General features: G+C 45.5%; 1 protein-coding gene across 1 annotated transcript in view; it reads right to left on the bottom strand.

Annotated features, from left to right (window-relative positions):
* Nucleotides 1-12,806, bottom strand: part of CLCN6 (chloride voltage-gated channel 6) — a 47,590-nt gene that overhangs the window by 33,807 nt on the left and 977 nt on the right. Inside the window, exons 2-7 of the mRNA XM_081954619.1 lie at nt 12,207-12,266; nt 10,656-10,721; nt 4,423-4,488; nt 2,824-2,890; nt 2,510-2,616; nt 24-150 (exon numbers count right to left, since the gene is read on the bottom strand). Coding sequence (XP_081810745.1) covers nt 24-150; nt 2,510-2,616; nt 2,824-2,890; nt 4,423-4,488; nt 10,656-10,721; nt 12,207-12,266 — 493 coding nt within the window. The remainder of the gene's footprint in view (nt 1-23; nt 151-2,509; nt 2,617-2,823; nt 2,891-4,422; nt 4,489-10,655; nt 10,722-12,206; nt 12,267-12,806) is intronic.

The raw sequence follows: 12,806 nt of genomic DNA, 5'->3' as shown, positions 1-12,806 counted from the left end.
ATGAGCGACGGTTTTGGGGTTACCTCCAGCCACGCTGCAAAGGACCCCCAGTGCTTTGCAGATCAGAGTCCGAAGGCGCATGATCCCAGGGACCTTGACCCCGTTCAAATAACACTTGATCTCTGGAATCCCAGATCCGGCAGCTATTGGCTGGAAAGGAAAGCACAACGCGGGCCACTTATAAAATGTTTTATAGATGGCATTTTTCACCCACAAGATTGGCAAAGATGTTTAAGGACAATTCTGCTAAATGTTAGAAATGTAACCAGACACCCGGCTCGTTGTCAGGCCTGCAGCCATATTCCTTTTGGATCTTTTGGCCTGCCACACTTTCTATGATTCTACTATGCATTTTCTATTGTGGGAAAACGGGAGTGGGGATGGTACGGAGTTAGATGCTATGTAGCCATAACAACATTCTTTCTAGAAAGCCAAGGTCATCCTTTGACTTTGCACCTCTGCACCTGACCGGAATTGGATGGGTGGAACTGCCAGCATGGCAGTGGGAGATTGGACCATGTGGTGAACTTGTGGGTGTGGGGGCAGGATCTTGAACTTTCAACTGGATGGGGAAAACTGGGAAGCTTTCAGATTCGGGTTTCCCCAGATGTGCCAGCATGGCTCTTAATAAATTGGTACTTTGAGCAATACTTTGCCTTGGATGCCGATTTAATTTTGGATGTTATTTGGAACCCTGCACTCATATTATATGTAGTGGCCATGCCAAAAAGCCAAAAAGTACTGGACAAAAATATATACATGATTGGAAAAAATAAATAAAACAACATAGAGATTTAAAACCAGAAATATTCTTGTTGGGCATCTTACCAAAAACTATAACAAAGGGAATACATACTTAATTTTACATGTCTTAACCACAGTTAGAATTGCATTTGCACAACAATGGCGAAGTGAAGAGATCCCGACAGAGGAAATCGTAATTACAAAAATATTAGAATGTGCAGAAATGGATAGATTAACACTTAAGGTTAAGGAAAAAGAAGAAACTGAATACTTTTTAACATGGGACTTGTTTTATCAATGGCTAGCCAATCAAAACTGAAGCTAGAAATATGGAAATACAGGAGGAGGACTAATTGTATAAAGGAGGTTTTTTAAAACGTATAAGCAAATATCATGACTACTATGAGATTTAACACCAATGTGATGAAATATTATTGTGAATATTATGATTATTATATCTCAGAATTATTTGTACTTGGGACAACTAGAAATGGAAACTAGAAATGGAAACAAGACACAAACTTCAGAAGATAATTAGAACTGCAGAAAAAACAAACCTGTTACTACCAACCTGTCTTCCACTGAGTACCTGTATACTGTACTAGTCAAAAAGAGGGTTGTGAAAATACTACAGACCCCTCCCATCCTGGACATAAATTGTTTCAACTCCTACCCTTAAAACACCAGAACAACTAGACACAAGAACAGTTCCCCCACCCCTCCGAATGCTATCACTCTGCTAAACAAATGTTCCTAACACCCATCTCCTCCCACTTATGACAGTAACTTTGTTGCTTGTATCCTTACGATTTATATTGATTGCTTCCTAGTCTGATTTGATTGCTTAATTGTAGCCTCTGACTATCATTAAGTGTTGTGCCTTATGATTTGTGACGAATGTATCTTTGCTTTTTATGTACAGAGAGAATTTGCACCAAAAACAAATCCCTTGTGTGTCCAATCACGCTTGGCCAATAAAGAATTCAATCTATTCTATTCTGTTCTAAAAATGACTTTAATTTATTTATGTAAATTATTATGTAAAAGTAAAAGAAGTTGAGGTTTGATATTATCTCACTCTACCGCACCAAAGGGAGTTGGAAACCAACGTCTTTTCCTTCTTTTTCCCCTTTTTCCCTATACTTTACCTTATCTTCCCTATCATTTTCTTTTTTATTTTACACTAGTTGGTAACTCGGCATTGCCCAGGTATTTATTTATAGGGGGAAAATGTCTGGACCAAACATAATGTTTAATGTTGGATTTTCCCCCTTACCAGACGGAGCCCCCTTGTGGAGTACTGTGAAAGCATTACCTTGGCAACTCCACTGTGCTGTATAGTAGAAGCCATTTTAAGGCACAACAGGCTGCATCTTAACAGAACACACAGCGGCCCAGGTGTTACGAAGTTATGCTGGAACACACACACACACACACGGACACACACTGAGAGTTGTTAGGGATGTCTTATCCCCACAGTATTTGTTTCCAGAGTGTAAGTCATCTGTTTACTAAGTTTGGTTGAAAATGCTCGAGGCATTCCAGAGTTATGCTGGAATACACCCAGACATTTTTATATATACATATAGATTCAGAAACCAGCATTTTCATCCCCAGAGATATTATAAAATTACAAGCTAATTTTAAAAAAGTTGACAACTCTAACCAAATTTCAACTCTCGTAAGTGCCATCTATTCTCTGGCCCTCTTACTGTCGATTGTAAATGTATTCCTGGTGAACGGAGAACCTTAAAGGGAGCCTCACCTGGATTAAGACAAAGAGACTGGCCAGGAAGATGAAGGTGAGGTTGAAGCCCAGCAGCTCCAGCAGGGAAATGGCCAGGCAACCTTTCTCGCTGCAGTCCTCCACCGCTACAGAGACGGAGTCAAGGAAAGGAAGGAGAAGCACCAACTGATGTTCATGAAAAAATACCTGGCCCAAGAGGAGAGTAACTGCTTGGCCCCAAACACTGGGCCCTGCCCAGGCCAGCAGGAGTCCTTCAAGGGGAATCCCGGTGGCCTGGTCATTCTCTCTCCCCCATCAACTTTCAAGACCACCACACAAACTAGAAAAGATACAGTTCTGAACCACATGGAATTTGATTCTGGTGAAGAGGTGGACGAAAAAGTCAACAAAAAGGCCCACCTGCAGAGGGAAGAAGGAACAAGGCAATTCATTCATTTTTTTTAAAAAAAACCAACAGTATGGGCAATCCTCGACGGTCATTTAGTGACCGTTCAAAGTCACAAAGTTGGAATGCAGTACTGCAGGCTACCTCTCTGCTGACTGCAATTTGGCAGTTCGAATCTCACCAGGTTCAAGGTTGACTCAGCCTTTCATCCTTCTGAGGTGGGTCAAATGGGGACCCAGATTGTTGGGGGCAAGAGGCTGATTCTGTCAAACGCTTAGAGAGGGCTGTAAAGCACTGTGAAGCGGTATACAAGTCTAACCTTCCATCCATCCATCCATCCATCCATCCATCCATCCATCCATCCATCCATCCATCCATCCTTCCTCCCTTCCCAATGGTTAGAATACAATATTGCAGGCTAGCTCTGTCTACAGCCAACAGTTAGATCCTGATCAGGCTCAAGGTTGACTCAGCCTTCCATCCTTCGGAGGTGGGTCAAATGGGGACCCAGATTGTTAGGGGCAATGAGGCTGATTCTGTCAACCGCTTAGAGCGCGGCTGTAAAAGCAATGTGAAGTGGTATATACTGTAAGTCTAAGTGCTATTGCTATCTTCCTTGCTTCCTTCCCTCTCGCCTGCTTCCCTCCCTCCCCAGTGTTTAGAATGCAGTATTGCAGGCTAATTCTGCCAACTGCCAGCAGTTCAATCCTGACCGACTGGCTCAAGGCTGACTCAGCCTTTCATCCTTAAGAGTTTGCTAAAAACGAGGACCCAGATTGTTTTTTTTTGGGGGGGGGGGCAAGAGGCTGACTCTGTCAACTGCTTAGAGAGGGCTGTAAAAGCACTGTGAAACGATATAAGTGCTATTGCAATCTCCCTTCCTTCGTTCCTTCCTTCTTTCCCTCCCAGTGATTAGAATGTGGGATTACAGGCTAACTCTGTCCACTGCCGGGAATTCGATCCTGACTGGCTCAAGGTTGATTCAGCCTTCCATCCTTCCGAGGTGGATAAAATGAGGACCCAGATTGTTGGGGGGCAAGAGGCTGACTTTGTCAACTGCTTAGAGAGGGCTGTAAAAAGCAACTGTGAAGCGGGATATAAGTCTAGGTGCTATCGCTACTGCTACGACGACGCTGAAAAAAGTAACTGATGATCATTTTTCACACTTACGACCACGGCAGCACTTGATTTTCGTTCGGATACTTGGCAACTGACTCATAATTATGACAGCTGCAGGGTCCCAGAGTCACATGGCGACCTTCTGACAAGCAAAGTCAATGGGGATAATCAGGGTTCACTTAATCACCACGTGACTCATTTAAGAACGGCGGGTGATTCGCTTAACAAATGCGGCGAGAAAAGTCGTAAAACTCGCTTTAACAAATGTCTCACTTAGCAACATAAATTTTTGGGCTCAATTGTGGTCGTAATTCGAGGACCTCATGTATGTTGTCTACTGTCTTATGGTTTGCTTGTTATCAACTGCGCACTGAGGAAAAGACGACAAGAGCAGGCCTAACTCGGAGCAGACCCCCCCGCCACTTACCATCCCCGTGCAAACTCCGATGGCAAAAACCATCACCCACTTCACCGCTTCATAGCGCTGGCCTTTCTGAAAAGGAGAAAGACAAAGGCAAACATCAGGTTTCTAGATCTCATGGCTGCTTTGGAGAAGACGGGATAGCCTACGACACTTGCTTAAACAAAGGGTCATTTCCAAAAGAAAAGATTTAAAACCGGATATACAATACAATAGTAGAGTTGGAAGGGACCTTGGAGGTCTTCTAGTCCAACCCCCTGCCTAGGCAGGAAACCCTATACCATTTCAGACAAATGGCTATCCAACATCTTCTTAAAGACTTCCAGTGTTGGGGCATTCACAACGTCTGGAGGCAACTTCTGTTCCACTGATTCATTGTTCTAACTGTCAGGAAGTTTCTCCTCAGTTCTAAGTTGCTTCTCTCCTTGATTAGTTTCCACCCATTGCTTCTTGTTCTACCCTCAGGTGCCTTGGAGAATAGCTTGACTCCCTCTTCTTTGTGGCAACCCCTGAGATACTGGAACACTGCTATCATGTCTCCCCTAGTCCTTCTTTCTCTTAAGCTAAACATACCCAGTTCCTGCGACCGTTCTTCATATGTTTTAGCCTCCAGTCCCCTAATCCTCTTTGTTGCTCTTCTCTGCACTCTTTCTAGAGTCTCCACATCTTTTTTACATCGTGGCGACCAGAACTGAATGCCGTATTCCAAGTGTGGCCTTACCAAGGCCTTATAAAGTGGTATTAACACTTCACGTGATCTTGATTCTATCCCTCTGTTGATGCAGCCTAGAACTGTGTTGGCTTTTTTGGCAGCTGCTGCACACTGCTGGCTCATATTTAAGTGGTTGTCCACTAGGACTCCAAGATCCCTTTCACAGTTACTACTGTTGAGCCAGGTACCACCTATACTGTACCTGTGCATTTCGTTTTTGTTGCCTAAATGTAGAACCTTACTCTTTTCACCATTGAATTTCATTTTATTAGATAGTGCCCAATGTTCAAGTTTGACAAGATCCTTCTGTATCTTAAGCCTGTCTTCTGGAGTGTTGGCTATTCCTGCCAGCTTTGTGTCATCTGCAAATTTGATGAGTTCCCCTTTTATTCCCTCATCCAAATCATTGGATATCCCAAAGGTGCTTTTTTTTTTCAAGAGGCAACTGGATTTCCTGGTTTTTCCTTTGAAGACGTTTTGCTTCTCATCCAAAATAAGCGCCTTCAGCTCTGATGGGATAATGGGGAATGGAAGGATTTATACTTCTTGCAGGCAGCAGATCATTGGCGTCCTTTTAGAGCAGGCTTGTCAAACTGGCGGCCCGCGGGCCAAATGGGTGTCGTGCGCAGGCCACACCCACCCTAGCTCCGCAAAGGCAAAAAACATTGTGATACGTCAAGTGACACAATCAAATTAGAGAATTGTTGAGGCCACTTGGAGGCAGGGGTGAAATTCAGCAAATTATGACAGGTTCCGAAGAACCAGTAGCGGAAATTCTGAGCAGTTGGGAGAACCAGAAAATACCTCTGGCCGGCCACAGAGGGAGTGGGGTGGGGTGGGAATAGAGATTTTGCAGTATCCTTCCCATGCAACGCCCACCATGTCCCTGCGTTTATTTTGGTTTGCTAGCTGCGCTGAAGATTTACTGCGCAGGTCCGCAGTTCTTATCTGACAATGATTTATTGCTCATGCACTTTCACATTCCTCCTTAACTTTCACTTCTGATCTTCTGTTCGCCTGCTGAAGGAGATGTAATTAATTCAGTTAGCAAGTTTGTATTTTACTTTCTTTTATATAAAAAAATGTTTTTATTAGATCTTGCTTCGGGTTTATTTTTGCTTATTCAGAAGTATACTGCCAGGGAAAGCCACGATCCATCATCATTAATTGCAAAGGTTTAAATTATATTCCTTAACACACCAAGCCATGCCCACAGAACCGGTAGCAAAGAAATTCAAATTTCACCACTGCTTGGGAGGTTTGTCTGTGTCCTGAGTTGTGCAAGCAGTTCCTGCAGCCTGCAACTTGTCTGGAAATCCGTTCACGCTCCCCCACACCATTCAAAGGGTCTTCATCCCAAAGTGCAGAGTTTTAAAGTCTATGGAAATTCTCAGGGTTCTGACGGAGGCTTCCCAAGAGCATGAAACAAACTCCTTGTTCCGGCAAAAAAAAAACCCCTTTTATTCACTGACTGTGAATTCCGCTCATTCACAGCCGGCAAAGTCTTTCAAAGGAGGGTTTTCGGTCACGGACCTTATCTGGCTTGGAGAGCTGCCAGGTTGATATCTGCAGAACTTGGCCAGGAGTCTTGGAGAGTCAGGAACCAATTCAGCGAACTAATGGTCTCCTACAAACTCCCCTCCCCTTTTGCTCCTCTTCTATTTCCTCTGGGAGGGGCCATTCATTGTCCACCTGTGGCCTTACTCCCAAATCGACTCCTCTTCTTTAGTTGTTCCCTTTGTATGGCAGCTCTGGGCATGCGCACACTAGGAACAGGCTCCAGCCGTTCTTCTGCCCCACTGATGTCTGACTCTGAAGGCAACTGATAATTGGCATATGGCTCTGGCCCCCTCTCTGCCTCCGACACAGATCCCTCGCCAGAGCCTTCCCCAGACTCCAGGACTGGCCCATCGTCCTCCCCAACCTCCTCACTGTCTGAATCTGCTGCCTGCTCCACTGGCCACTGGCGGGCCACAGCACTATCCTTGGCATTCTCCAAGCATGGCTGGCTCAGAGGTGGATTGCTACCGGTTCGCACCAGTTCGGGCGAACTGGTAGCGGACATTGGGAGTGGGTCGCCAAACCAGTAGGGACGGCTGGCTGGCTATACCACCGAACTGTTTCCCCAATCACCCATGCCGTGGCACATGGCTAACTGGCATATGGCTCTGGCCCCCTCTCTGCCTCCGACACAGAGCCCTCATCAGAGCTTTCCCCAGACTCCAGGACTGGCCCATCTTCCTCCCTAACCTCCTCACTGTCCGAATCTGATGCCAGCCGCTGTCCGCTGGCGGGCCACAAGAGTAGCCTCCTTAATCAACTTGGTTGATTCTTTGCTTCTGTCCCTTTGGGTCAGTCCTGATCCCTGGGAAAACTCTCTTTTGGAAGTGGTTGGCCATTGCTTGCTCCCCGGGGCAGAGAAATAGAGGGACCGGCATAAGGTCCCCTGGCTGGTTTGGGGCCTAAGGAGAGGGAAGCTCAAACCTCAAACAACCAGCCATTCAGAAGACCAGGGAAGAGGGGAGTTTGAGTCTTAAAATCATTCAAGCGAGCGGCACAGAGGTTCTTCCCCAACCTCCTCACCGTCCGAATCACTCAGTCATCCAGGTCATGGTTGTCCCAAAGATCTCTGAGAATCTCTTTTCTGAACATCCTTCGAATGATGGGAGAGCATGAACCTACTTCTGAAGAAACTGCAGGCTACAGGAACCGTTTGCACTACTTAGATGACCCCGAGGACACAGACAAACCTCCAAGTGGCCTCAACGACTTGCTAAAAGAATGCAAATGACTAGCTCTCTGCAAGGAGCATAAAACCCTTCCATTCCCCACCATCATCCAGTCAAGAGTTGAAGAAGCTTCTTGGATGAGAAGCGTAACCTCTTCAAAAGGGAAAACAAGAAAGTCCAGTTGCCTCCTGAAAAAAGAAAGCACCTCTGGAACAACCGTGGCCTGGAGGACGGAGAAACTCTATAGACATTTAAAACCAGAATTGTGTCTCTTTTTCAGCCCCAAATCGTGCTCAAGAGGGTTTTGATAACCGCATGGTGCCAATCGATGGATGGTCTGACTGCTTTTCCTTCCATCAACATTCCCTGGGCAAAGGTCGGACGAGTCACCTGGGGCGTGGGTGATAAAAGCTTCGTGTTGGTCAAATCCACGTCAAAACACACAGTTCAACTTTGGAAGTGCTTGCAATCAGACCTTCCAACTCCGCCTCATCCGCAAAGATTAGATTCGTTCACAAAGAGAAAAAAACTATCTACAGCAACCAATGTTTGGTCGCCACGGTGTAAAAAAGATGTGGAGACTCTAGAAAGAGTGCAGAGAAGAGCAACAAAGAGGATTAGGGGACTGGAGACTAAAACATATGAAGAATGGTTGCAGGAACTGGGTACGTTTAGTTTAAGAGAAAAAAGGACTAGGGGAGACATGATAGCAGTCTTCCAATATCTCAGGGGTTGCCACAAAGAAGAGGGAGTCAAACTATTCTCCAAAGCACCTGAGGGTAGAACAAGAAGCAATGGGTGGAAACTAATCAAGGAGAGAAACAACTTAGAACTGAGGAGAAACTTCCTGACAGTTAGAACAATGAATCAGTGGAACAGCTTGCCTCCAGAAGTTGTGAATGCCCCAACACTGGAAGTCTTTAAGAAGATGTTGGATAGCCATTTGTCTGAAACGGTATAGGGTTTCCTGCCTCCAAGGTCCCTTCCAACTCTGCTATTGTATTGTACTGTATTGTATTGATATATTCCCTGACCCGAAAACCTTAGCAATTGACTAAAAGAAACACACGCGTTGTTCTGTACAGGTGGTCCTCGACTTGCAGCAGTTCATTTAGTGACCAATCCGTTTCAATGGCTCGGGGAGAAAAATAGTGATTCAGGACCATTTGTCACACTTAGAACTGTTGCGACATCCCCATGGCCCCCTGATCAGAATTCAGACGCTTGAGAACTGACTTGTACTTATGACAGTTGCAGCTTCCCGGGACCACGCGATTTGCAATCTTCGGACCAGTCAAGTCGACGGGGAAGGCAGATTCACTTAATGACCACGTTACTCATTTAAGGACTGCAGGATTCACCTAACAACGGTGTCAAGAAAAGTCGCAAAAACCAGCTAGCAAAACGTTAGCAACATTAGCAACAGAAATGTTGGTCTTACGTCGAGGACTACCTGTAATTACTCTTGCTCTTTTACCTACACACCCACAATGCAATGCGTCCACCCCTGTGACAACCCCCCCTGCATGCACGCATGAAACACACACACACCGTGGCCTACCCGGCCTCCTGCACCACAGCAGGTATGTCTGTGTGTGGGTGTGTTTTCGCCCTCCCCAGGCTCTGAAGACTTTCCTTGAGCTTTGGGGAGGGCGAAAATGGGCTCCCTTGAGCTCCGGAGGCCAGAAACAGACTCGATTTTTGGACTTCTGGAACTTCCGGAAGGCCTGTTTTTTTTTTGCCCTCCCCAGGCTCTCTGGAGGCTTTCCTCGAGCCTTTGGGAGCGTGAAAACGGCCTCCCCTGGGCTCCGGAAGCCCTCCCTGAAGCCCCCCTGGCACCAAAAACGGAGCACAGGGGATGCACTGCACCCTCCATGCTTCTCCTGCCCCTCTTCCGCGCCCGTGATCCCCTGTGGATGCGCACACACGGGGAAGCTGAGCGACGGCTCGCGTGCCTGCAGAGAGCGCTATAGTTTCACCCGCACGGCAGTAGAGCCTCCGGTCGTGAATGCTTCTGACCACAACCCCATCGGGTTCCGACCAAAACATTCAGAAAAGGTTTGAATCTGGTCATTAACACCGGGGGCTCAGCAAACTGCGGCTCTGGAGCCACATGTGGCTCTTTCCTCCCTCTGCTGCGGCTCCGTCACCGGTCGGCGCCACAATTTTGAGAGGAGCTTCCGGTGGGGAGGAGAGAGAGAAGCACAGTGCTCCAGGAGAAGACTCTATGGCAAGGGGAGGGTTTTCCAGTTGTCTCCACAATTGACAGGGCTTTCGGTTATGAAAGGTAGAGGGAAAAGTACGCCGCGCTAGGAGGAGACTCTACGGTGGGGGGGAACTGAACTTCCGGTCAGCTCCAGAATTGAACAGGGGGGCTTCCGGTTAGGATCTTTGTGGCTCCTGGTGTTTTCTTTTTTGTGGGAAACAGGTCCAAATGGCTCTTTGAGTGTTTAAGTCTGCCGACCCCTGCATTAACACATGCTCGGGTGGCGAAGAAACGCGGCAGCGGCTGATTTCCCCTTTCCGTGCCCTTTTTTCTTTCTTCGTATGCGCCAAATTGTGAGTCACGACCAAATCTAGCTCCGGCCAAAGTTACGGAACGAATTACAGCCGTGAGCGGAGGTTCTGCTGTGCGGAGAGAAGCCACGATTCGACATGTAGAGTGCCTGTCACGGTAATGTTAAGCTTCGAAGAACGTTCAGAATTTCCTCTCTTCCCAGGAAGGCAAGTGGCCTTTCACAAGTTGATTTGTTAAACTCATAACCCACTGCGATCAAGACCCCCCCGTTCTGTCTTACCTTGTTATCCAGACTTTCTAGGACTTCCAAGTACGGCTCATTGAGGCAACGATCATAATCCAAGCTCTGGAGGAGGAAAACAAAATGCCAATATTTTCAGAAAGGCTATCCAAGCGGAAGAGACAAACAGGAGGTAGCCAACACTACGCCCAAGCCATCTAATGTGGATCCAAACCTCACACTACAGGTAGTCTCCGACTTACAAGCGTTTATTTAGTTCAAAGTTACAGCAGCACTGAAAAAGAGTGACTTACGGCTGTTTTTCACACTTACGACCAGGGCAGCAGCATTCCCACGTTCAAAAATCCAGACGTTTGGCAATGGACTCATATTTATGACAGCTGCAGCCCCCCCAGCGTCGGTTTGGTTTTTTGGATATGTATTTAATTTCTTTTTAACTTTCGGGATGTGTGTTTTTTAATGTTGTACGCTGCCCTGAGTCCTTTGGGAGAAGGGCGGCATATAAATCCAACAAAAACAGAAAAAAACAAACTAAACATGATCCCCTTTTGCAACCTTCTGACAAGCAAAAGTCAATGGGAAAGTCACCCAGATTCACTTAACAGCCGGGGCAAGAAAAGTGGCAAAGTAGAGCAAAACTCACAAGAAATGTTTCGCTTAACAACCAAAATTTGGGGCTCAATTGAGGTCGTGAATCGAGGACTACCTGTATGATAAACTAGTAGAACGTAATTCATCAACCCTAATTTGGAGTGCTGCTAGAAGTTGGCTGCTAAGTAAATGAAGCCACCCGCTCTGGAGTAACTGAAAACGCCACCCTAAAATCGCTTTAAAAGGAAAGGTTCCCCTCGCGCATATGTGCCAGTCGTTCCCGACTCTAGGGGGCGGTACTCATCTTCGTTTCAAAGCCGAAGAGCCAGCGCTGTCCGAAGACGTCTCCGTGGTCATGTGGCCAGCATGACTCAACGCACGAAGGCGCACGGAACGCTGTGACCTTCCCACCAAAGGTGGTCCCTATTTGTCTACTTGCATTTTTTTACGTGCTTTTGAACTGCTAGGTTGGAAGAAGCTGGGACAAGTCACGGGAGCTCAGACCATTACGTGGTGCCAGGGATTCGAACCGCCGAACTGCCAATCTTTCTGATCGACAAGCTCAGCGTCTTAGCCACTGAGCCACGCGTCCCTTTAAAAAAATCACTTCACGGTGACTAAATCTACTTGTCCAAGCCATTTTCTTTCCAGCTGTACAAAACAAATTTGCCACTCTTTCAAGCTGTGTTGTGTCCCGCCTGCAACAATCCCAAGATTTCTTTGTGGTCTCCATTCCAAGGATACTCAACTGTGGCCTTGCTTAGTTTCCCAACATTGATTAAAGTCACAGAGTTTGGCAAAAAGAAAAAAAAAAGGCTCGTTAAGAAGGCTCAAGGAGGCATACTAGGAGATGAAACAGCTTTGGCCGATTACTCTTAACTCAATTTTTAGTCTTATGGGGAGAAGCAGCCACTCCCAGCAACATCTCTCCCTTTCCTTTTTTCTGTAATGTTTTCATGTTCTTTCTAACAAACGAAGCGTATTTTTGAGGTATTTCACCTCATAGTCTTTACGGGGCAGTATTGCATCGTCTTCATCCTCGGTCTCTCCAAGGATGGTCTGCAAAATAAAGGAATAATTAACAAATCAATACGATAAAGGCAAACCAGGTACATTTATAACTGACTAACATTCAAAGGGGGGGGGGGGGGAGACAACTAAAAAGCAAGATTTTGCACGAAGGGCCTTGGGAATCCAGGTCTTGCTGAAGTCATTGCTTTGCAAATGCCGCTTTCTGTTTTTATTTAAAGTTCTTCTTGGTTTTTATTTCTGTCATTTTCTCGTGTAATAGTCTCACCGGACACTTCATAAATATATTTTTTTTACATTTCTTTTAAAATGTTTTTTTTTAAATCTTTTAAAATGTTTTTTAAAAAAACCTTTTAAATCTTTTTTATAAAACCTTTAAAATGTTTTTTAAAAACACCTTTTAAATGTTTTTTAAAAAACCTTTCACATGTTTTTTAAAAAACCTTTCAAATGTTTTTTAAAAAACCTTTCAAATGTTTTTTAAAAAACCTTTCAAATGTTTTTTAAAAAACCTTTCAAATGTTTTTTAAAAAACCTTTCAAATGTTTTTTAAAAAACCTTTCAAATGTT

This window comes from Natrix helvetica (genome assembly GCF_964273705.1).
Source record: "Natrix helvetica genome assembly, chromosome: 5".
Taxonomy (NCBI): domain Eukaryota; kingdom Metazoa; phylum Chordata; class Lepidosauria; order Squamata; family Natricidae; genus Natrix; species Natrix helvetica.
Note: the sequence above shows the minus strand (reverse complement) of the source record. Positions and strands in the feature narration are given on the sequence as shown.